At 36.8% G+C, this 23,105-nt stretch overlaps 1 protein-coding gene across 1 annotated transcript in view; it reads right to left on the bottom strand.

The window, feature by feature from the left end:
* WDR27 (WD repeat domain 27) overlaps positions 1–21,939 on the bottom strand; it is an 89,054-nt gene extending 67,115 nt beyond the window's left edge. Inside the window, exons 1-15 of the mRNA XM_075144602.1 lie at positions 21,757–21,939; positions 20,731–20,872; positions 18,640–18,764; positions 18,031–18,144; positions 15,968–16,019; positions 14,793–14,866; positions 13,790–13,904; positions 12,303–12,435; positions 9,178–9,281; positions 8,673–8,740; positions 7,605–7,738; positions 6,139–6,215; positions 4,484–4,562; positions 3,879–3,950; positions 2,612–2,715 (exon numbers count right to left, since the gene is read on the bottom strand). Of these exons, the coding sequence (XP_075000703.1) occupies positions 2,612–2,715; positions 3,879–3,950; positions 4,484–4,562; positions 6,139–6,215; positions 7,605–7,738; positions 8,673–8,740; positions 9,178–9,281; positions 12,303–12,435; positions 13,790–13,904; positions 14,793–14,866; positions 15,968–16,019; positions 18,031–18,144; positions 18,640–18,764; positions 20,731–20,872; positions 21,757–21,939 (1,576 nt within the window). The remainder of the gene's footprint in view (positions 1–2,611; positions 2,716–3,878; positions 3,951–4,483; positions 4,563–6,138; positions 6,216–7,604; positions 7,739–8,672; positions 8,741–9,177; positions 9,282–12,302; positions 12,436–13,789; positions 13,905–14,792; positions 14,867–15,967; positions 16,020–18,030; positions 18,145–18,639; positions 18,765–20,730; positions 20,873–21,756) is intronic.
* Between the last annotated feature and the right edge of the window lie 1,166 nt (positions 21,940–23,105).

Genomic DNA, 23,105 nt, shown 5'->3' on the forward strand with positions numbered 1-23,105 from the left:
ATCTACTTCCTTACACCCACTTTTTTGTATCTTATTAAAGTTAACGACCTTTTCTTATATATTAAAATAAAAAGCACATATTAGTCTTTCTTGGTCACTTCTTAAATATGATAAATTTCCTTCATAAGGTAATCCTAAAAACTATCCAAGTGCAGTCAGATTGTTCATTTATATTGGTAATCAGCAGGGGCACACAATGACAGGATAGACTCCCTTAATGTCTACCTAATGGTAGTGATTTGTGAAATTTAACTCAAAAACTTTTCCTGAAAAAATGAAAATAATAAAGAGTAGATAAATGAACCAATGGGAAAAAATAAGGGAGGGTGGAGCAAGAGAAGACAGCAGTGAGAGAAAGTACGGAAATGAAGTGCAGAATTCAAATCAATGCTATAAGGCTTACTGTCAAAAGTATTTTTAAAAGAGGAACCACTTGAACACAGGAGATTGATAAATCTCCTGAGCACCTTTACAAAGGGGCAGGGAATATAAGTCATGCTTGACTTCACCAACATTACCCACTGCTATCCACTGTCCAAGTACCATCCACATTGCCGGTTCAGAATACTATATTCCACGACACATTTTTTTCCCAAATTAATCATGGCAATATAAACAGATAAGAGATATATATTTCTAATCTCTGAGAGTCATCTACTAAAAGTGAATTTTAAATGGGACACACAATGGGGTAGATGTATATGTTAAGAAGATGCATTCCAGAATCTTTTATTCTGTTATCAGTTATTAAATGCAACAGTATACTATACTGGCAAAGAACTACTTTATAAAAATATTTTTAATTTTATCTGACAAGCAACATTTCAACTGACTTTTTCTCCAAATACTAGCAATTGCACATATTAAATAATGCTGTTAAATATTTTCATGACAAAAATAAGATAAGTAGCCCTGGACAAAATATTCAAAAAAATGCATGCCCCACAAATTCAAAGGTATTGAAGTCTTTGAGCTAAAGGGTAGTGCTTTTCTGCAGGTTCCCCCCGCCTTTTCCTAAAGTTTTGACAGTATGTAATTTTTGCATGAGAGCTGATTGGTAAGTATATCAGGTAAGTGATGTAAAGTAAGTCACACACATATAATTAACAATACATAAACCATCTTGTGCATACAAAATGAAAGAAAATAATTTTGCATAGAATTTTGGAGACCTGTTTAATGGAACATCATCTCAAATCCTGAAGAAAACTGTTTTCTAACAGAGCAAAAAGTCATAACTCATAACACCTCCAATACTACAAAAGGATGTTTAACAAACCTAGGAAGGTTTGCATTAACTCATTATTGCAACTTTACAACGTCTTAAGTTTTACTTAAGTTTTCTATTTAATTTTCTTTCTACTATGTTTAAAGATGCACATAGATATTAGTTATTGTGATTCATACTTTACAAAGACCACTTGAGAGATTATTCCAAGCTGCAATTCCAAGTTGCAAATTTGCAACAGAAAATATATTGTAAAGCTAGGAACCATCTGGTCAACACAGACTACAACAATAACAGAATACCTCTTTACAAGCTTACAATAATATGATTTTTTTACTCCAAGAAAAAAAATCTCTGCAATTTTTGCTAAACCTTGTTTTGCTAAACTGTGGCTGTTTAAGCCTGTGTGTGCATGTGTGTGTGTGTGAGAGACAGAGACAAAGACAGAAGCAGAGAAAGATGTTCCTTCTTCAGAGTAAGTAAAAGAGGATTTATACTTCAAATGTATTATGGAAACTATAGTGATGCTTTTCTTTGCTAAAAAAGAACCTTTTCTTTTAAGCTTACATAACATTCCTAGAAATAAGCTCTCTGCAACCGATTTCTTTCAGGAGCCATAAAAATAATGTCTTCCCATTCTCTAGGGAACACTTAAGGCTGGAATATGTTTTAGAAAAGTTACTGATTGCATCTAATTGCTTTTATTTATTGAAGATGAAAGTTGCTCTTGTCCCCAAAATATTTATAAAGATATAAATTTTTAAATGTTTTGAAAATATTGTGGTTTGCAGAGTGTACATTGACATAATTATATACTTGGTAATACATTTGATTGCTACCTAAGAAGCGGTTTCTGTATAATAATATTTATATGGATTGGAAATGACTAAACCTATTACAAGACTCACTCCTCCAAAGCAGTTAAGAAAAATACCCTCTTTGGATTATATGCAAGAATTCTTTTTTTATATTTTAATATATAAAAACTGAATATTCTTTACAGAAATAGAAGTATTCTGATTCTTTTGAAACAGAACTTCAGCTTTTAATACACCCTAATGACACTAAGTAAATGCCTCAGAAAATAAATTCTTTAGTGAAAGAACTTGTTAGACTACTAATTTTCAAGTTGTAGTGGGAAAGTCATAGAATAAGTACAAAAGGAAACAAGACATAAAATCAGAGAAGAATTAGAATCCTGTGTTAGCAGCTTGCATGGTTTTGCGAGTTAAAAAATTATGATCTAACAGTACATGGTATTGCCAGAAAGTTTTCAGGGAATTTACCTAGTAAATCCATGGCCTTGATAAACCATGTCACACAAATTTTGTTTTTCTTTCTGCACACTGGCACAACTGTACATTTTATAAAGCCTGTACATACCGGAATACTGAATGCAATATATTGGGGTTGGTTTACAAGTAACAGATATCTCTTTCTTATATTTGATTGGAGCAGAACTTTCCAATGGATATTCTTTATTTTTACTTCAAAGAAGGAAAAAAGAGAAAGAAAGGAAAAATATTAAGATATCTAAAATCACTACATTTTCATTTCAGTTATGAAATAAATGTGCTTTGGGAGCTATTCTAAACATCGTTATATAAATATTTCCTGGAAAACTTATGTTAAATCCAAGATAAGAGGCAGAATGAATTTTAAATTGTCATACTTAAATTATTCCTGTCACCAATTGTTATGAATTCATGAGATCAAGAATTAACATGGATTTGTATATAAAATCAAACTTCTTAAGTTACATACTTATCTAATAAAAGCATTTAAAGAATGCAAACTCTACCTTGTTGTGATAATAAACAATATGAAAAAATCTCCATATGTAAAAATAAGAATTACATTGATTATCTATTTAACAAGATACTAGGAAAAAACCACACGAAACTTAAATTATCATCTGAAGTGCTCATCTAAAGGCTTGCCTATGTGTGCAAGGATTACAAAAACTTAGTCTTGAGCTATTAAGTGTTTAAGAAACGTTTTTTTAAAAAGAGAAAAATGATGGCATTAATCATTTTTTACTTTTATGTTTGTACTACATAGAACAAAGACTCTATGTAATACTAGAGAGAAAAACTGTAATATGCCCATTTAACATACCACATCAATTAACATGAAAGTGCCAGCTCTTTGTGTCCACAGTCATGATGAATCCACTGGTCAAATTGTACCATTATGTATACTCTGTCTAAATCCATTAGAGTAAGCTTGCATTAGCTTAAGATAACATGATTTTAGGGGTGAATGAAGCACATGATCTGAAATCACTAAGTCTCACTGTGCCACATTCAGTTATTTTTCTAACTAGAATTGCATCTTAAGAACATGTTGCGACTATGCCTCCAACCATATTTAGCACCTGTTCTTCTTTCTAGCAACAAAAATCTAAGAAAATAAATGTGTGTATTTTCTTTTACATCTAAGACTTACTCAAATTTAATTGATAGTCTGATAACCTAAATCACTTGCTGAAGTCATTTTATAGCAAATTTACAAAGCCTCTTAGTTCTAGTGATACTTCTAACTAAAAAGTTCCAATGAGAGAAGCAGCTACAAACCATATTTCCAACAGAACTGTATTTATCTTCATTTCAATCTGTTCCTCCTCTAATGGAGTTGCTAGATTACCTACCATTTACAACTGGTCTTCCACTTTGATACCTCATTTTTCTTCAGGTTAATATTTGGAGAAAACATGGTCATTCTACAAGAAAGAATACAGACACTCCTATATGAAACATTAAATGTTGCATGGGAGAAATAGTTTATTTCAAACAAAAAACAATCCTCCATCCTTTTTATTACTTATGTCTACTAGTAACATCAGTAAGATAATGTTCACATTGATGTCAAGATAACTTTCTAATGATCTAATGCTTGAGTTTGCACCTAAGTTTTGCTTTCTGAGAGTTATTTGTCGGATAATGCATTCTAAAGATCAAAATACATGCATATAAAGTTCTCAGATATTTCTTTCTGCAAGCTGAAGAAACAAGAAGAGTTTAATCATATGAAGGAGACAGGATGCCTAATATAGATTTTGAAATGAAGATGAATACTGACAAGAAGCAGTGAAAATTTTTTTTCACAACATATTTTTAAAATTATTTTGTTTGATAACATCATATCTGTTTTTCACGGGTGATTAATTTCACAGTCATGAGACTACATGGCTCTATTATGTGACAAAATATCACACACCAAGGAAAAACACAAAATAGTAATGTATCTACTCACTGTGGTGCTGCTGAATAACCTGATGACTTAATTTTATTATGGAAAACCAATGGCTGATCTTTCACTGTGCTTTTCTCTCCTATAGCAAAATAATTTAATTTTCATTAAAATGTTTTTTTAACACTATATTTTTACCGTTAAGGTAGATACTTAGTTAAGCTAGCACAGTAGGAGTATTTGATGTCTCCTTATGTTACAAAACACATTTATGACCAATCACTCTAAAATAATGATTACTGAGAAAAGGAAAGAAATATGAACTGTTACGCTGCACAACAATAATATCAATGAGTAGGAACTTCTTTAAATTTTGAATTAACAAGAATATTGTTCTGAGGAACTTTTTTCATCATTCATTCACAAATGTGTTTTGTAGTTGCCTATTTTATGCTTAGACTTTATATACACTAGCTACAATATATTCTTCGCACCTTCTATTTGGATTATGAAATGCATCTAAAGATCATTAACAAACTGGCTGGTGGGTACACATAAATGTTTCAGGTTTTATGTGGCTTACGTCATTAATAATGTCTGTATTCACACTGCTGTACTAAGAAGCCAGAAGGGCAGGCCTCCAGCCCAAAACTAAATATGAGCATTTCATATCAGCAGAAACAACCTAATTAAATAAATGGTGTAAAGGGGGAAATCTTGTTGATATTCCCAGGGAAAAACTTCAGATGCATTGGGAGTGATCTTGTGGGCACATTTACCTATGCTGATGACAGCAGCTTCTTCAACTCCCACCAACCATCCTTTATGTAGCGATGAGGCAGAAAAGGGTCCTTCCTGGGAAGCTCCCAGTACCACTAGCCATAAGAGACTATAGGATTTCCTTACAGCAACTAATATATCTGAGTGTGAGGTGTCGACAAGGGTAGTACAGGCATCAGTGCTGGGTGTCTGAAGCAGCCTGGAATTCTAGCTAAAGCACTGTAGATGCATTCTCGGAATATCATACAAAACTAAAGATATAACCTTTGACATTCTAACAGATCCAACAAGGACAATCAATATAGTAAAAATAGATTATTTCCACATGTCTACAGCTACCAGTATTTTTATATCTTTCCTAAAGAAAGAGTGATGATGAAAAAATTATTTTGTAGGTATTTTTTGGACTTTGCTTTACTGTTGCTAAGCAAAGAAGCTACAAATGCTTCAACAGCAACTGGAAGTTAGACCTTTTTTTTTTTAAACAGTAGGACATTGAGGCAAAAATTAACTTCCTAAACTTGCAGGTATTGACAAAAGACTATCCAGGACAATAAAAGTAACCAAAACAGGTAACTAAAGTTAAGAAAGAAATGACAAATTATACAGAAAAATATATTATATGCTATGGAAAAAGAATGACTTATGAAAAATGTAAACATTCTACACTCTTTAACTCTCTTAAAATCCACAGAAAGTTCTCAGAGGATTGTTTTTAAAAGAAGAAAAATACCATATTACCATCATTTTCTCTACAAATACATATGTAGGATATGAAATACTACTAGAAGTATAAAATTCTTCCTACTAAAATAAAAATGTGCAATATATATTTCAAACAGAAATCAATATATTGATTGTATCAGCCAGTTGTGAGTCAGTTACTGTTATTAAAAATAAAACTTTATTAATTCATTTCAAGGTTCATTTATACTTACCAAGTGTTTTACTAGAAGGTTCTTTCCTGTTTTTCTTTAAACCTTTACACAATGGAGAATTTGTCAATAAAGAACACCTAAGTTATAAAGCCAAGTACAAAAATCAATCAACGCAATGGACAAAAGCATCAGATTAGGAAAAGGTGTCAAAACTTCTTTTTAGTTATTTGTCTGCATATGTGTATGTATATGTGTGATACCAGTGAGATTTTCATAAATACAAATCAGTGGATTAGTTATCAGCTCAGATACCCGGCAGCACAGACAAGCCTTGGCCCCGACTAGATTCACAGACCATTGCATTTACATGATAAATCCCATTTCTGTGAATATTAACTGATGATTTTATTATAAGCACTGAAATCTGCACTTCACTTCCATGTATATTGTAGGGTTTTTTATTGTCTTCAAGATGTCAGTGTTTTCCTGGAAATCATTTACAGGCACATGAAGGACAAGAAAATAGTAGTCAGCATGGATTCACCAAGGGTAAGTCATGCTTGATCCACCTGATAAACTTCTATGATAAAATGACTAGCTTGGTAGCTGAGGGGAGAGCAGTGGATATTGTCTTGACTTCAGTAAGGCTTTCCACATTGTCTCCCATAAGATCCTCATAGAGAAGCTGATGAGGTATACGGGCTGGATGAGCACACAGTGAGGTGGATTGAAAATCAGCTGAACAGCCAGGCCCAGACAGTGATGACCAGTGGCACAAAGTCTAGTTGGAGGCCAGTAACTAGTGGCGTACTCCAGGCATCAATACTGGGTCCAATTCCGTTCGACATCTGCATTAATAACCTGGATGAAGGAGCAGAGTGTACCCTCACCATGTTTGCTGATGACACAAAACCGAGAGGAGTGTCTGATACACCAGAAGGTTGTGCGATCCAGACATCCACAGGCTGGAGAAATGGGCTGACAGCAACCTCATGAAGTTCAACAAGGGGAAGTGCAAAGTCCTGCACCTGGGGAGGAACAACCCTATGCACCAGTACATGGCTGTGAGGAAGACAGAGCCAGGCTCTATGCCTGGTTCCCAGTGACAGGGCAAGAGGCAATGGGCAAAAACTGAAACACAGGAGGTTCTGTCTGAACACCAGAAAACACTTTTTTACTGTGAGGGTGACTGAGCACTGGCAGAGGCTGCCCAGAGAGGTTGTGGTGTCTCCCTCCTTGGAGATACTCAAAAGCCGTTTGGAATGGTGCTGGGCAACTGGCTTTAGGTGGACCTTCTTGAGTAGGGCAATTGGACAAGATGACCTGCAGAGGCACCTTACAACCTCAACCATTCTGTGATTCTGTGATTTCTCCCAGTCAGTACAACTAAAGCATGACAAGAAAACAAGAAAAATAAAACCATGTCAACAAATAGCACTGTACAAAACCATCTGATGCATTTCGTTGTCAGGAAAACAAATGCATAATCCAACTCAGAGGAAAAAACTTTTAAAGTTATTCTGTACCTGGCAATAACCGATAGACTATTCTCATTTCCACCCAGGAGAAAATCACTCTGCTGAGTTCTCACCAATGCAGCAAGGTTAACTTCCAACACAGCAATCATATCTTCAAACATTGAGGTGATCAAGCATAAAATCTGCAGCAATTATACCATAAAATAACACTCCATTTACTTCATAATTTATGTTCCAAAACTGAATGGAAAATGACATCACTTTGTGTCATTTATGAAAATTAGTCAAAAATATCCATGCGTTTAGTCTTGCAGAGCATTTAACAGTAAAAAGTGGTTAATGTTGTCCTTCAGAAATATGTTTATGTTGCTTAAATATGTGTCTTAACAGACTTGCATACCTAACAGTCACAGAAATTCTAATACCTTCTACAACAGAGCTATTTCTGCAGTAAGAGTTGTGAGAAAAGAAGCACACATGGAAGAAAGATTGGTTTCAGAGATATGCTGAGAACATGCTAAGAACTGAATTTAAAACAAAATCCTTCTTTAAAACAAAACACTGCTATACTAAATATGTAGAAAGGCCGAGATTCAGCTCAGTTCTGTAGGAAAACTGTAACAGCAAAAATGGGGTATACAAACAAGAATGCCTTTCATTTCCTTTAAAAGCACTTTTAGTGACTTTCCACAGAAATTTTCTCACAACTCAAATAGTTTTCACAGATTTCTTGGAAGGATTCAGAAGCAGTTCATCTTTGAGAAACAAGGTGTGACAATGCTTATATTCTTTTTTCCCCTAAAAGACTGCCTCTGCTCCTCTAATGGTCATTCTTGACATTCAAGGTACACACTGAACATCACAAAAAACAATTCACCTTTGCTCATTAATCACTTTGGACAGTAAACAATCTGTGAGAGCTTTAAAACTACCCAGCTATTTAAACTAGTAGGTTCCATAAAGAAGAATCAACCCTCTCCAAAGAAACTACTGTGTAATTCACATCAAGCAAAACAAATGTGTACGTTAATCTGTAAATAAAATGCATAATTAATATTTATTGAAAATAACTGGAAATGTAAACATTCATTAAATCAATGTTTACTGTACACCCACCTTTCCATTAACTGCGTTCCTTGTTAATGCACACGATCCAGCAAATCGAATGCTGAGGTCACTGTAATCTTTACCAAAAAGAACATAGTGCTATAAAATTGTGTTTGCATTTCAAAAGAAAAAACTATCACTAAGACAGGGGAAAAAAAATTACTCATACTAATTTGACACCACCATAATCCACTGTCTTCAGTGTATAACCTTCAGCTTAGCCTCACATTGTAAAGTAGTAGAATAACATTCCTTGTATTTAACACTCATAAACTGCAAAATTGGATAAAAATTCATTGCTAGCCACTACAGAAATCTAGTGCTGACACATATTCTGAGACAAGTCAGCAATGCCAGAAGAACATACAAAAACAAATCAGAAAAAACATTTTTAAAAAAACATCTAGTTTCTACTGTAGTCTGCTATTTTACAAACTAGTTCTTATACTACTTACATCAGATAACAAAGGAAAGCAATCACATTACAGTGTAGTCAGGTATTTTAAAATCATACCTTTGTAAGATAAAAAAGCTTCCAATTCAAAGTTTGCCAAATTAATTATTAACAAGCCAGTAGAGCTTCCTATCCAAAAATAGCTAGCATTCAGGGCAGAGGATCTATTAGAAAAAAGAGAAAAAAGTATCTGAATATGGTAAAGAAGCTTTTCTTACTACCATACAAGACACAGCAACTGGGTTTTTTTAATACTTGTTACCCAATCCCAGTACAACAACAATAATAAACTACACCAAAAAAAAAGATTTTAAATTTACAGCATTTTTTAAAAATCTGTAGCTCAAAGTAAAAAGTTTCAATCAAAACTGGTGAAGTTTTGAAAACTGCGAACAGAACACAATCCTTGATTTTGTGTAAGTGCTCTTGGCAAGTCTAAAACAGCATAGGAAATATTTTTCTTCAAAAATTACTGTGGTTTGTAACAGTTGGGAGATGCTGTAAAAGCACTGTATCCACAAAGAGTAAATTCAAACAAAGAGGCAAATCCACATATATTCTTACTTTTACTACCTGTAATATGAACACACAAAAAGCAGTGAAATTTTAAGGTACGTTTGTACATAGTTAAAGTACACGAAAAAAACCAGCACAAATTAAGGGCAAAAAAAAAAAACCCCAGGCAAGCCTGGAATGTCTGTCTCAGTCTGTTCTTAGTACTGCAGTAGTATCGCAGTTAGGTAATGAAATCCAGCCTTTGCAAACACCACAGAGCAGACCAACTGGTTACAATTTCAGTCAACACCCTCACAGAATAAAAATGTTATCAAGCATAAGATGATTATAACAAAATAACGGTTGTCATTCTCAAAAACTAAAAACGTTTTGATGCCACAGTAAATAAAAATTGACAACAACATTTTAATAAATTTTCCAAATAAGAGTGAGTAGACTTATCAGTTTGATTTGTGAAGTCAGAGCACAAAAGTTGCAGTAAGAGTATGGAAAAATATAAAGCTGAAACTTGGCATGAAAAGAGTCACCACAGTGGTTTAATACTTTTTTTATAAAAAAAAAAACAGAAACAGTCAAATACTTTAAAAAGCAAACTGGGAAAGACAGTTTCAATTCTGGTTTGTGATACTTTTATGTGCTCTGTATAGTTTTATTTGTGGTTTGCACTACTTTGATGTATGGCAGTAACAGACTGATTTAATTTGTGAATCCTTTGAATTATTTATAAAGAAGTGGCATTATCAAGTTGTTATGAGCAATGACATCAAATGATATATACAGGAAGTTGATCTCACGCCCACTGAGATCAAGATTTTATTATTGTAAAACCCACTTTACAATAATAAAATGCCATGCACTGTGATGAAATTACTCAACTTCAAAAAACTTAGGGAAGTATGAGACGCATAATTTTTTGCACATCAGTGCTGCAAAAATGTTTCATTGTTGCATTTCATTGCAGGCAGGAAAAGTGGTAAATCAGGGATTGGTCAGCTGTTCAGACAAATATGAACCACCTGCTAAAACCAACACATGGTAATTTAAAAATTAAACAGGAAAATACTTAAATACAAAACTCTAAAAACAAAAGATAATGGAACTGGATTAATAGTAAGAATTTAATAGTCATGGTTGTTTATAAGCAGAACAAAACCTCCAACTGTGATGCAATAGCTGAAAGGGTAAATAGTCCTTAGACGTACAATGCCAGGCAGTATCAGGTGGGTATTGGAAAGTAATGTTATCTCAATTCAGAAAATTATTTCAATTAACCTATTACTGTGTATCCATTTCAGGCAACCATGTCCAAAAATGGCATGGAAAAAGAAATGAGACTGAATTTCAGAAAAAGTTCAAAAGTAGAAACACGTCTTATACAAGGTGCAAACTATTTTATCCAGAAGTGTGGAGATAACTTGTTCATGAGCTATAATTTGCTATGCAAGGAGGGAACTTGATAGTAGCTGGCTTAGACTACCAGAATAAAAAACATACTAAGAACCAATAACTGTACATGAAGAAGGTAATTCAGATTAGAAGTAAAATGGAATGAATCAGTGGCTGGAACAACTTAACTAGGAACATGGTGGTTTCTTCATCACAGGAAAACTAGCCATCTTTGAAGATGTGCTGTAGTTCAAATCAAACCTATAGTTTTGATGAAGACAAAGTTTTGATGATTTGAGAGTGGTATTATACAAGCAGTAAGACTGACTGACTGTAGTAATTCATCTTCTGGCCTTAGAGTTCTGACATTCCATTAAAGTATGTCTGAGATGTACATCTTAAAAATCATCACTTCTTTCCTCTTAATGGTAGTCCTGAAAATGTAGGCATCATGAAAATGACTGTTTGTTAATAATTACTTCAATTTGACATAGAGACAAACAAAATGATCCAGGACTGCTCGATATTTTTCTTCTCTGTTTATAAAAAATTGTTTATCTGTCTAACCAGAGGATTAATCAGTTATACCTGTACAACGCACCATAGGGCTAAGGGTGGAACAAGTGTTTCCTAAAACATGATGTGGCTGAGAAATTTATCCAAATGACAATTACAAATAACAACAAAAACAAGTTGTTCTATAAGACAGTTCTTGTGGCAGTATTCTGAACAGATCCCCTGGTGCCTGATAATATGGTTAAACTTCTTTTCGGGAAAGAAATGCAACATAAGGTTTAATTTAGGTATCTTTCCTTTACCTGGCCAACCAATTCTATTGGAAGGAGTAAAAACATCATACCTTGAAATGTCTGTCTCTCTGACAGAAGTTGGGCTAGAACAGGTTATGTAGTTCAAAAGTTATTTAAATTTGGAAGGCAAACTGACACAGGCACACGGTGACTGCATCAGACTTATTTCCTTAATTATTTTTTTAACTGATCTTCCCCAATCAACTCATATCAATAGATGCTAAAATGGATATTCCCAATGCCATTTTTATAAAATTATTTTTTCAGACTAGAAATCAGTTTTAACTTTGTATCAGTTTGCGTATATTATCCGCCTAAGAGTAGGCCACTAAAACTTGCAGATCACTAAATACATTCTCTGTTTTATAAAATATTTAGAAAATAGTAAGTTGCAGTGAAAATAATCCAAGAACCAACAGGAACTCCTAGGAATAGATTCCAGCCAAACACTTGATGGTATTTTAAAGGACTTACATGTTTTCTTCATTATGGAAGCACCCTAAAAAGTCACAATGTTCAATTAAGAGGATAGGCAACGATGTTTCCACTGATCCTTCTGGTCTCATGTTGTTTGTTTTGCAAAGCTTGGAATTATTTTGCCCTTCACCTAAACAAGACAATCAACAATACTAGCTATCAAAAAACAATGAAATAAGGGACAGACAGGATTTAAGAGACAATTAGAAGTAGTAAAGTAGCATGAACTAAGACCACACTCAAGAAATTTCTATTTCAAAAGATGGCTATATCCTAAGAGCCAGCCCTCTTGAAATACCTTTCCTCATTATTATGTTATTTTCAGTACCATCTTCTTTCAAATACCTAGAGATAAAATACAAAGAGCCTACTTAAGGACTGAAAAGGATTTGGCAGAATTTCTATGTGTTCATCTCAAAAAGTGACTCTGAAAGCCGTATTGCAACAACCCTTAAATACAGTGAATATCTTTCCACTTAGCCTGAAAATTCCCTTGTCGCTAAAGTTACAACATAATCCAAAAACAAGATGGAAAGCCACCTCAGTTTCATCTTCCCAAGGAGTCTCCAATCAATTATGCATGTGCAGTTCACACCTAGGAACTATTAGCACCGAATTCAGCATTAGGCACAGATACTACATCACTCTCTTTCAAACATCCAAAGATGAAAGTGACATGCATATATCTTAAATAATAACAAGGAATGTAGCAGTCTTTCTCATTAGGTTAGGACCTTAGGATTATTGAAGCTGGACCACCGAGCAGCTAAGAATGCAACAGTAACTGAAGCCAGAAAAAGAGCAAGCAAGGGAAACCAGATCTCCCTTTCCCTAAAGAAAGCTCCCTCTTGCTTGCCTTTAGGAGGACCTCAACTCACTTCAGCTAGTGTGCAGGTAGTCTGAATGCCTCATTTGGGAACATGGAATCACCTTGCTGAGGCTACCAGTGCAGTCTTTAAAGACTTATAAGTACTCTGTGTTATGCCACTAGAAATACCACAGCCAGAGAAATATCATATCATAGAGGTACTGGAGGCACTGCTATGGATTAAAAAAAAAAAAAAAAAAAAAGAGGGAGAGAGAAATTCTTAGAAGCTTCAAAGGTAACTGAGAAATGGTACTCCAATTAGACAATGGATGAATTTTTAGGCACTGATTCTGTTCCCACCGAAGCCTTCGGCAATGAATTCAATAAAAAACAAATACTTAATAGTTCACATTATGCAATGTTTTATAAGCAGATACATTGGCCAAGAGTTTATTACAGACATACATGCGTAATTCTTTCCAGATATGTCAAATAATTCTTTCCAGATATGCCAATACTCAACTTCATATCAGCTTCAGCAAGAATTCCATGCCACAGTCTGAGACTCATAACTCTATCACTTACAATAAATTCTCATGGTATAAAAAGCACACACTCAGTAGCCAATAACAACTAGAATATACCATAAACAGCATTTCTAGAAGCACTGTGCTACCTATTTCTTTTCCAGATTTCCACAGTTTATTACAGAATTTCTCTTGTTCTTTCTTTAAGTTGATATGTGCCACATAACGGTAATTATGATCACTGTTTAAACTGAAGATCCAAAGCTGCAAGAAAAAGAAAAAGCAATTTCAATAACCTTTTGACACTAAACATGAAGCTTACATGAATAGAAACTAAAGGTCCAATATTTAAAACTGTTGATGAAACTAATGAATTTTTGTATCTGGAATCTCACCTTGGACCAGAAATTCAATTTTATGCATTTCTAAGATCATCAAAGAATATATTCAATATTAGCAAAAGCAGCCATTACTAATTTGAACTGCACATCTAATTCCTACATGTTTATGTCTTTGAAAAAAAAAACTCCTCATAGACTTTTATCACAATTAAAAATCACAGGTAACCTGCATGTAATTGCTCACTGAGTCATGTACGTGAATTTCATTTATACGAAATTTTAGGCACCACTATAGTTATATCTTTAATTTTCTTCACAATTCACTGAATGGTAACACTGAAGGAAAACAGCTGGAAAATCTCATGTAAATATATTCTTAACATTAAATTACAAAGGAGGTGAAATGCATATTCACATTTATCACATTTTTATTAGAATTCCAACATGCTGAAATCACAGTCTCTTCCATTTGTTGTCATGTGTTTCATTCCTTGGCCAAAATAGGAGAATCCTATTTTTTCACCTTTTTTCTTTTAAAACAGATATATTTATAGCCTCTCAGTGTAGTCCTCTTGTATAATTACTGATTGTGCTCTTAAAAACTTTACTGGTTTTCAGGAAAAAGTTTACATTTTGTAATAGAGATCTTATACACCATATACGGTTTATGCTCAAAGCATTGAATTACTTAAAATAACTGTTGTAACAGTTCAAAACATGCATGCAGATTGTGAAGCTTTTTTATAGACACATACATTCATAATAGTTGACTGTTTTGACATAGAGACTAAGGTTAATGGGTAATTCTTACCCGTCCCTCAGCACATCCAGTGATAATCTGTTTATTTTCTTCATCAATTAGCAGACTTAGCAAAGGAAATGCTGCTTCAAAAAAGATAAAATTATTTCCAGAGTAGATACAAATCAGATATTTAATTAAAATACAGGATTCAAAATTGAATTCTCTATTCATAAAGACGGGTGAAAAAACCCCTTACTGCAATTCTTACGGTTGCACAATGCTTTGTGTGCCTTAGCCTTTGTGTTGCTAAGGGCTTTCCATTTGCAGGTGTGTGGCCTGCCTCTCACCCAAGCTGCCACGGCAGTGGTTTTCTGCAGCCTTTCACCCAAGCTGCTGTGGCATGGTTTTCAGGGCCCCTGTGGCAGTAGTTTTCCCTTGTTGTTCCCATGCTGTTATTCTCATGGCCTTGCACCTGCAAACCCTGACATTGCAGTTAAAGCAGGTTTTCAAGGGAAGCAGTTGCCACAGACAACCAGGGGGGAATCATCCCTTCTTTCTCTCCTTTCCTACCGTGTGGTTTTAGCTTTTAGTTCACATGAAGTCATCCAATAATATGTATGCACAAAGCTTAACAACCAATCTCCATGCAGCTTGTGCCCCCAAAGTGTGCTCCCATCACCACTAACAGCACCACAAGCAGGAACATTCAACAGGGAGTTTGAGCAGGTCCTGTTGAAAACTCTATGGTTCCTGTAGGAACCCTCCTCCTCTTCTGTTCTTTTGCTCTCATCTTTCCACAAAAGTAGCTTTCACTTTTGAAGTCAATATATATCACCAGCTACAGACACTGCTAATAAGTCTACATATGGTATATTTAAAGTATTTCCTTCCATGTTATATACAAAATTTGAAAGAAAACAAGCACATAGTACTCAGACAGTGGAACTGTATCTACAAAACAAGAGAGCTTCATTTGCATATCTCAGTAAATGGCAACAGTTACATGCACACCCTGTACAAAAAAAAGGTGTTTATGAAAGTACACTAAAATTACCTACCCAGAAGTACACTTTAAAGGAAAATATATTTACTACTGGCTTTAAAGGATAATATGTTTACTACTACCTAGTCTACTAGAACTATTTTCACTAAATCAGCTAAATACTTCTATAATAATTTTATATTATTGTTTAGAGAGAGGATTTTTTTGCTATGAAAAAGTATATATAAAAAAGAAATCTTACCCGTTAATACTCCTGACTGATATATTAACTGGCCGGTAGAAGAGTCCCACACCTTTAGGAAAAAAAAAACAAAGATAGGCACCTACTTAAATCTTTAAGGAAAACTCAAACTTCAACGGCCATCATGTGGTGAAAACACAGAAATGCAGCCATTGAAAGTGATGCAACATGCTAAGGATTTTTTTCAGCATTTTTTTCTAACTACGTAGGGCTTTGTTTAATTGATAAGTATCCACAGTGAAAAAGGTGAAACTCACCTGGTATGGGTACACAAAGTAGTTAGAAGTACCTATCATTATCTTTGTTTAGGTTGATCTCTTGGCGACTTAAGCTAAATTAATGAAAAGACATACTTGAACTGGTTCTAGATTTCACACAGGGAGCTTGCATAATTTCACAATTTTCATATTGGGCTCTGGGATAAGAGGCCATTATTAATAATAACGGTATTTATTATGATCTATAGACCCACATATAAGTCAACTTCCATTGTTAACATGACTGTTTCTACATGATGTATTCTATGCTTAATAGTTGATTAAGAAAGCTAAATACAACCACATTTTTCCTCTCATGTTGCTACTTCTATGAGCCTTCCTCTCCACAAATACTTCCACTACATTTATCGTAGCTATCACAGCTGGGATTGAAAAAATCACAGCCAGACAGTCCCTGCTTTCTAAACATGGCTGTGAGCCTTTGTTTAGCTCCCAAGTTTTTCTCTTTGTTCATGTTTCATTTCTCTCTGAATGTAAACGTCATTCTTCTGAAAAGCTGTTTCCTAAGATCTTGTTTCACAAATTCATCTGAAGAGATGCTCACCTGTTTGAGCACTTCTTTAGCCAAATAAAAGAGCTAGGGGAGCATAAGGTTTTGGACACTGCAAGTTCTGTAACCACAGGAGCCAACTATCCTAGACTCCAGCATGGCTGCCCTCAGAGAATTAACCCTGATCTGCAGAATCAGGCAGAAAAAATAAAACTTGAAGACTGACTTACTAAATTATTTGAGAGACTTGCAAAATATTTTTATTTGATTGTCATTTTAGTCCCAACATTTATCGAGGTTAAAAAAAAACAAACCTAAAACTTATTCATTAGGATTTTGTATAATTTATCAAGTCTTCATTAGATTAATATGAGGAAGCATATAGATCTTTTCCTTCAGTCATTTTTACCTTATTTTCTTACATCAACATAAACTAAGTAAGAAACAATCAATGAGAAAGTCAGTTATTAATATTTCCTAAAATTCCAATTTGATCTTTGCTTTTTTTTTGTCCAAGACCAGGACAAAAATCAAAATCACATTTTCTCCAGAACAAAGAGTTACATAAAAATTAAATTTAGAAAAAAAAAACCAAACCAATCAACCTTTGATATAGCAAACTTTAATTTTACTTTAGCTTATAGGACCAAATGTTGGGCTATGTTTACAATCACATAGAGGACAATCAGTAGTAGACTGAACTGTATCTAATCAAGGTACCCACCCCAGTATCTCCTGGAAGATACACCTGGGTTCACTCAGGCTCCTTGTTTCTCCTTACTGTCTAAATTGTCTTTAATTGTCGTCATGTACAGCAGCAGCAACCCATAGTGTCATCATATAAAATGCTGTCTGGCTAAAAATCCTACCAGTATGCAATAACCCAGCCATTGCATGCAATAACCCAAACCAATATTCCCAAAAGGGAAAATTCCAATCAATGTCAGCAGACCCAAAGTGAAATGCTTTCATTCAGTTCAGCATACTGAAACACTTCAGTTACAGCCAAACTGATCAAAATATTTTATTTCCATTTTCCAGATTATAATAATCACCAAAGCTAACACTTCACTGTAGAAAGTTTTGAATATATAAAACATGCATTGTTCTTTTAAAAAAGAGTAATTAATTTTTACAATAATTTCCCAAGCAACTCTAAGAACAATGTCCTGATCTCTATAAAGTCAAAGATGTTTCTTGCTTAATCTTCAGAAAATATTTAAAGAGAAAAAAAGACTACTTCACATATTCACTAAATTATACTTTTTAAAAGTGCAGCTCTGCAATTTCCTTGCCTTAAAGGTTCTGTCTTCTGACACTGATATAATCATACTTTTCTCCCATGTGCAAAACTCAGCAGCAGTCACTGGAGCCAGGTGGCCATCCAATTCAGCTAATATAGCTTCATTCTGTGATTAGTCAAGTCAAAATAAAAACAGATTAGATTTCAAACTAAAAATGACAATTAGTTAAATGTTTTAATTAATAACTGTTGCTAAAAATTGTCAGATTTGGATTCAAAATATTAATTTGATTAAAAATCATATTAAAAATATGATTTTTCTTATTGAAACTGCAGCCCTGTATATCAGCCTGCTGGCAAAACCACTACACATTACATTTGCTTCTTCAGAATGAATGATATAGGAGTAATTTTTCAGATGCCCTCAGAATGTTTTCTTCTTCTAAGTTATTGAGATATTGTTTCACTTCAACTTTTTAAATCTAGTCTTCTACCTAATATATGATGTATTATCAAGCATTACTTCATATTTATTTTGATCTATATGATAAATACTAATGTTTTTGCTTAATTATTCTGACATTTCTGTATCATGATTTTATTTGAAAGTGAATAAGTTAAAGAAATAGCAGCACCATGGCTACAAAGAATGGTATCTCACCTTTGCACTTAACATGTAGATCCGATTTCCAGCACATACTGCCACTTGTTGATCATCCGGACTAAATCTTACATGAAGCACTTTTCCCAAAAGAGTTCCTATAACAATTCCTCGAGGTGTTAACCCTGAAGCAATTTTATTGTTATTGAGACTCAATGAAATATAAAACTCTGGTGCAGTGAGATTCATAGAAACTTTGCATAGCAGTTATCTCATTCACGACTTCATTCTGGTCATCTCATTGGTTCAAGCAGACTGGTTTCTGCAGATCCCTATTTTACAATGCTACTTTCAACTATGTGAAGAGATTTTGGACATCTCATTAAATTTTAGGATTTCATAGGCAATAAACTAACTAGGATACAGGCACAATTATAGGTGTCCTTTTCTAGGTTTTATCCTGGATGCTGTGGGGTGTTTCTACAATTGATTAACATGTCAAGATCTACCAGGATGGAGAGGTGGATCACACAAAGAACTCCTTAACTATCTCAATATAGTTGATAAGAATATGGTCAGAGAAAACATGCCAAGACTGTGCAGAGCACAGTTTGGGGAGAGAAAGCCTATACAGCATCTGCTGAAAAGCCTGTGGATAGAGAGAAAAAGAGAAAGAAGAAAATCCAGCAGCAGAGAATCTGGCTCTCAGATGTCTTTGTATTAAAACTACACATACTCTTTATCTGTCTGCTACTAACTGTCTATTCCTAACTTCCATTTTTGTTCCCTCCAAGTTCATAGTCCTATTTTATGACCACTCTCTGGAGCATTTTTTTGATTCTCTATGTTACTCTTACATGGATTAAAATGTAATAATGACATTTATTATAAAAGCACTTAAAATGTTCACTTTTCTTTACAATATTAATTTTCAGAATATGTAGATTTGCAAATTCAGCATGGAGTAGAGTACAAGAGTCAACTCCCACACATTAAGTCATAGGCAAATCTCTAACTACAGGTAACAAAGAGGAAACTTTTAATAGTGTTGGACAATGCCATGCGACTCTCAATATTGACACCAAAGGGGACTGCAATACCTCTCATTTATCATGCCATAACAATATATTGTGGACAGAGTGTCATTGGGACTCCAGTGAGTCATGACTCTGGGGGTCTTGCTCCCTTTTTTTCTCTTGCATTATTCCTCTACTTTCCAGTCAATTTAAGCTTGAAGAGGAGTTAGCACTGCTCCCTAGAATCTAACTCCATTGGTTGAAGCTCCAACCCAAGGTGGTGGTCAGGACACTAGAACTTCTGCTTTCTTTGTGTTATGTCATCATAACCCTCTTTCACTCATGCACTCTCCTCCCAAATCAGAAACTTGCATTGCTCCCACACACACGACAACAGTGTTCCAGGCAGAGGCAGGAGAGGCAGGTCCGGACAAAGCTGGATGTAAAACACTAGTTCTACAGATATTCCAGAAAAGGTAGCATTTAGTTATTTTGGCATTGCATGCTTAGTTATACAGTGCTGCTATGATGAAACATTTTGCTGTCGGTTTTATTCCACAGTGGTAGAACTTAACTGCCTTTGCAATGCTTCTCTCCGTTTCCCCTGAGGTTGCCCGCACTCGCCTATTCCCGCACAGCACCCTGGCCAGCTCCCGGGGCCGCCCGCGGGGCCGCCGGCAGCCGCCCGCCTGCCCGCCTCTGTTGCCCCCGGCCCAGCACGGCATCCGCCGCGGGGCCCGCACCCGCCTGCGGCAAAGCGGCCCGGTGGGCGCTCGGAAGCGCGGCGGTAGTTAATGCGGGGTCTCCTGAGAAGATATGATGATCAGACTGGCTGGACTACTGGCCTGATTCAACTTGGCATTGCCGAAGAAGAGCGACAGAGAAATAAAGCACTATTTATCACTACAAGGGCTGCTGAACCTGAGTGGCTAATTCATGGTACTCAGGAGTAACAATCTTTTCATAGACATAGTAGTGGAAGAAAAGGAGGTGTTGGGGGGTTATCGTCTAAGGTAGCCGTTGCTCAGAGACTGGCTGGGCATTGGTCTGCTTGTAGGAGGTGGTGAGTGACTGCCTTTGCATCACTTCTTTTTTATATATGAAATATGCATATATTACATAAATAATACTCTACCTCCTTGCACCTTCTGTGTGCATTCATCAAGACTCCACACTATCACACGTTCACGAGAAGCAGAGCAGACAAGAAGTGGATTGATTTTACTTCCAAATGACAGCGCAGAAATTGAGTAATGATGTCCTGACAAACGTAATGGCTGACAAATGTAGATAAAGAAGAGTTAAATAAGTCACTTGAAACTAAGATTATGAACAATACAAAATTACAAATGGATAATGTACATGCAATTAACAAAACAATAACTTTTTTTTTTAATTGTTTCAAAATCACTTAATCAGCTACAATGTAGTTGTACTGGGTTTGGCTGGGATGGAGTTAACTTTCTTCATGGTGCAGTGCTTTGGATTTTGTGACAAAAACAGTGTTGATAACACACCAATGTTTTGGCTGTTGCCAAACACTGCTTGCACAGCATCAAGGCTTTCTGTTTTTCCCACTCTGTCCCGGCCCCTCACTCCCAGTAAATAGGCTGGGGGTGCACAAAAGACTGGGAGGGGACACAGCCGGAACAGCTGACCCAAACCGGCAAAGGGGTATTCTATACCATATGCCGTCATGCTCAGCAATAAAACTGGGGTATTGGATGAAGAAGGTGTTGCGGGGCTGGGGGGGTTGTTTTCTAAGGTAGCTGTTGCTCAAAGCCTGTATGGGAATTGATCTGCTTGGAGAAGGGGGTGAGTGATTGCCTTTGTATCATTTCTTTTTTCCTCTTTCCTTCACTCGTTAAACTATCTTTATCTCAACCTGTGACTTCTTCTCACTTCTTCCCGTCCGATTCTCTCCCCCACCCTGCTGGGAAGGAGTGAGCAGGAGACTGGATGGCGGTTTAGCTGCCAGCCAGGGTCAACCCACAACAGTTTATATTACTCTCATCACAACAACAAAGCTCATAACAAATGCTAGTATCTTCCCAGCATTAAAGTGAAACCTGACAATCCTACACTACCCTTAAATATTTTGTTTCTATCTTCCTTTTAAGTCATCTTAAGCAGCCAATGAAGGGATATATTCTGGGTTTACCTGAGCAGTCGCTGTATTCCAGATGCACAACTCATTTCGATTCAAAGGGAAAGCACAGTGATGGTGACTACACGCCAGCTGGACAAAGGACTCGGACAGTTTGGATTTAAACAAGTGTTTTTCGCAGACAACGTCAGGATTGCAGCTTCCTCCAGAAGAACAACGGTCCCCGTCACTTTCCATCCCAGGGCTGAAACGGGCCCCGCGGCGCAGCACCACAGGGGGCCGGCTTCGCCTCACCCTCTGCGTCCTTACCGCCTGACAGCGCAGGAGTCCCAGGGCCACACAGCTTGCCGCGGGGGCACCCTTGCGCGGGGAGGCGGAGGGGCCCGCCCGGCTCCGCGCCCTCGGGACGGGACAACGCGCCCCCCGCCCTACCCGGCCCCACAGCCCGGCCCTGGCCCCGCCGCTCAACGGCCGGCCCGTAACCAGGCAGCGGCGCCGCCGACGGGTCGCCGAGCGAGGCAAGCCTCCCTCGCCCGCAGAGCGCGGCGGGCCCGGGGCAGCCGTCTCCCTCACAGCCCCGCGCGGCCCGGCCGCCCTCCCGCCCGCGGGAGCGGGCGTCCCCTCAGCGGGCAACGGCTGAGCGCGAGCCCATTGTCTCCGCCGCGCCCTCTGCGGGCGCCCAGCGCAGCGCAGGCCCCAGCGGTCGGCAACAGCCGCTTGGGGCTGTTTTCTCTTTCTCCAAAACACGGCGGCGTCGCCAAGGGGCGTTCGCTCTCCACAACCGCACCCTGGGCTGCATAGAAAGCAGCGCCGCCAGCAGGTCGAGGGAGGCGATTCTCCCCCTCAGCTCCGCTCTGGTGGGACCCCGCCTGGAGCACTGCGTCCAGCTCTGGGGACACCAGCACAAGACAAGCATGGACCTGTTGGAGTTGGTCCAGAGGATGGCTATGAACACCTCTCCTATGGAGAACGGCTGAGAGAGTTGGGGTTGTTCAGCCTGGAGAAGAGAAGGTTTCGGGGAAACCTTATTGCGGCCTCTGAATATATAAAGGGGGCTTATAAGAAAGATGGAGAGAGACCTTTTACCAAGGCCTGTAGTGACAGGACAAGGGGCAACGGTGTTAAACTGAAAGAGGGTTGATTTAGATCGGGCATAAGGAGGAATTTTTTTGTAATGAAGGTGGTGAGACACTGGAACAGGTTGCCCAGAGGAGTTGTGGATGCCCCCTCCTGGGAAGTGTTCAAGGCCAGGTTGGATGGGGCTTTCAGCAACCTGGTCTAGTGGAAGATGTCCCTGCCCATAGCAGGGGGGTTGGACTAGATGTTAAAGGTCCTTTCCAACCTAAACCATTCTGTGGTTCTATGATGCAGCAGGGACAGCACAGACCAGTCTATGACAGTGT

The sequence above is a fragment of the Calonectris borealis genome, chromosome 3, assembly GCF_964195595.1.
Source record: "Calonectris borealis chromosome 3, bCalBor7.hap1.2, whole genome shotgun sequence".
Taxonomy (NCBI): Eukaryota; Metazoa; Chordata; class Aves; order Procellariiformes; family Procellariidae; genus Calonectris; species Calonectris borealis.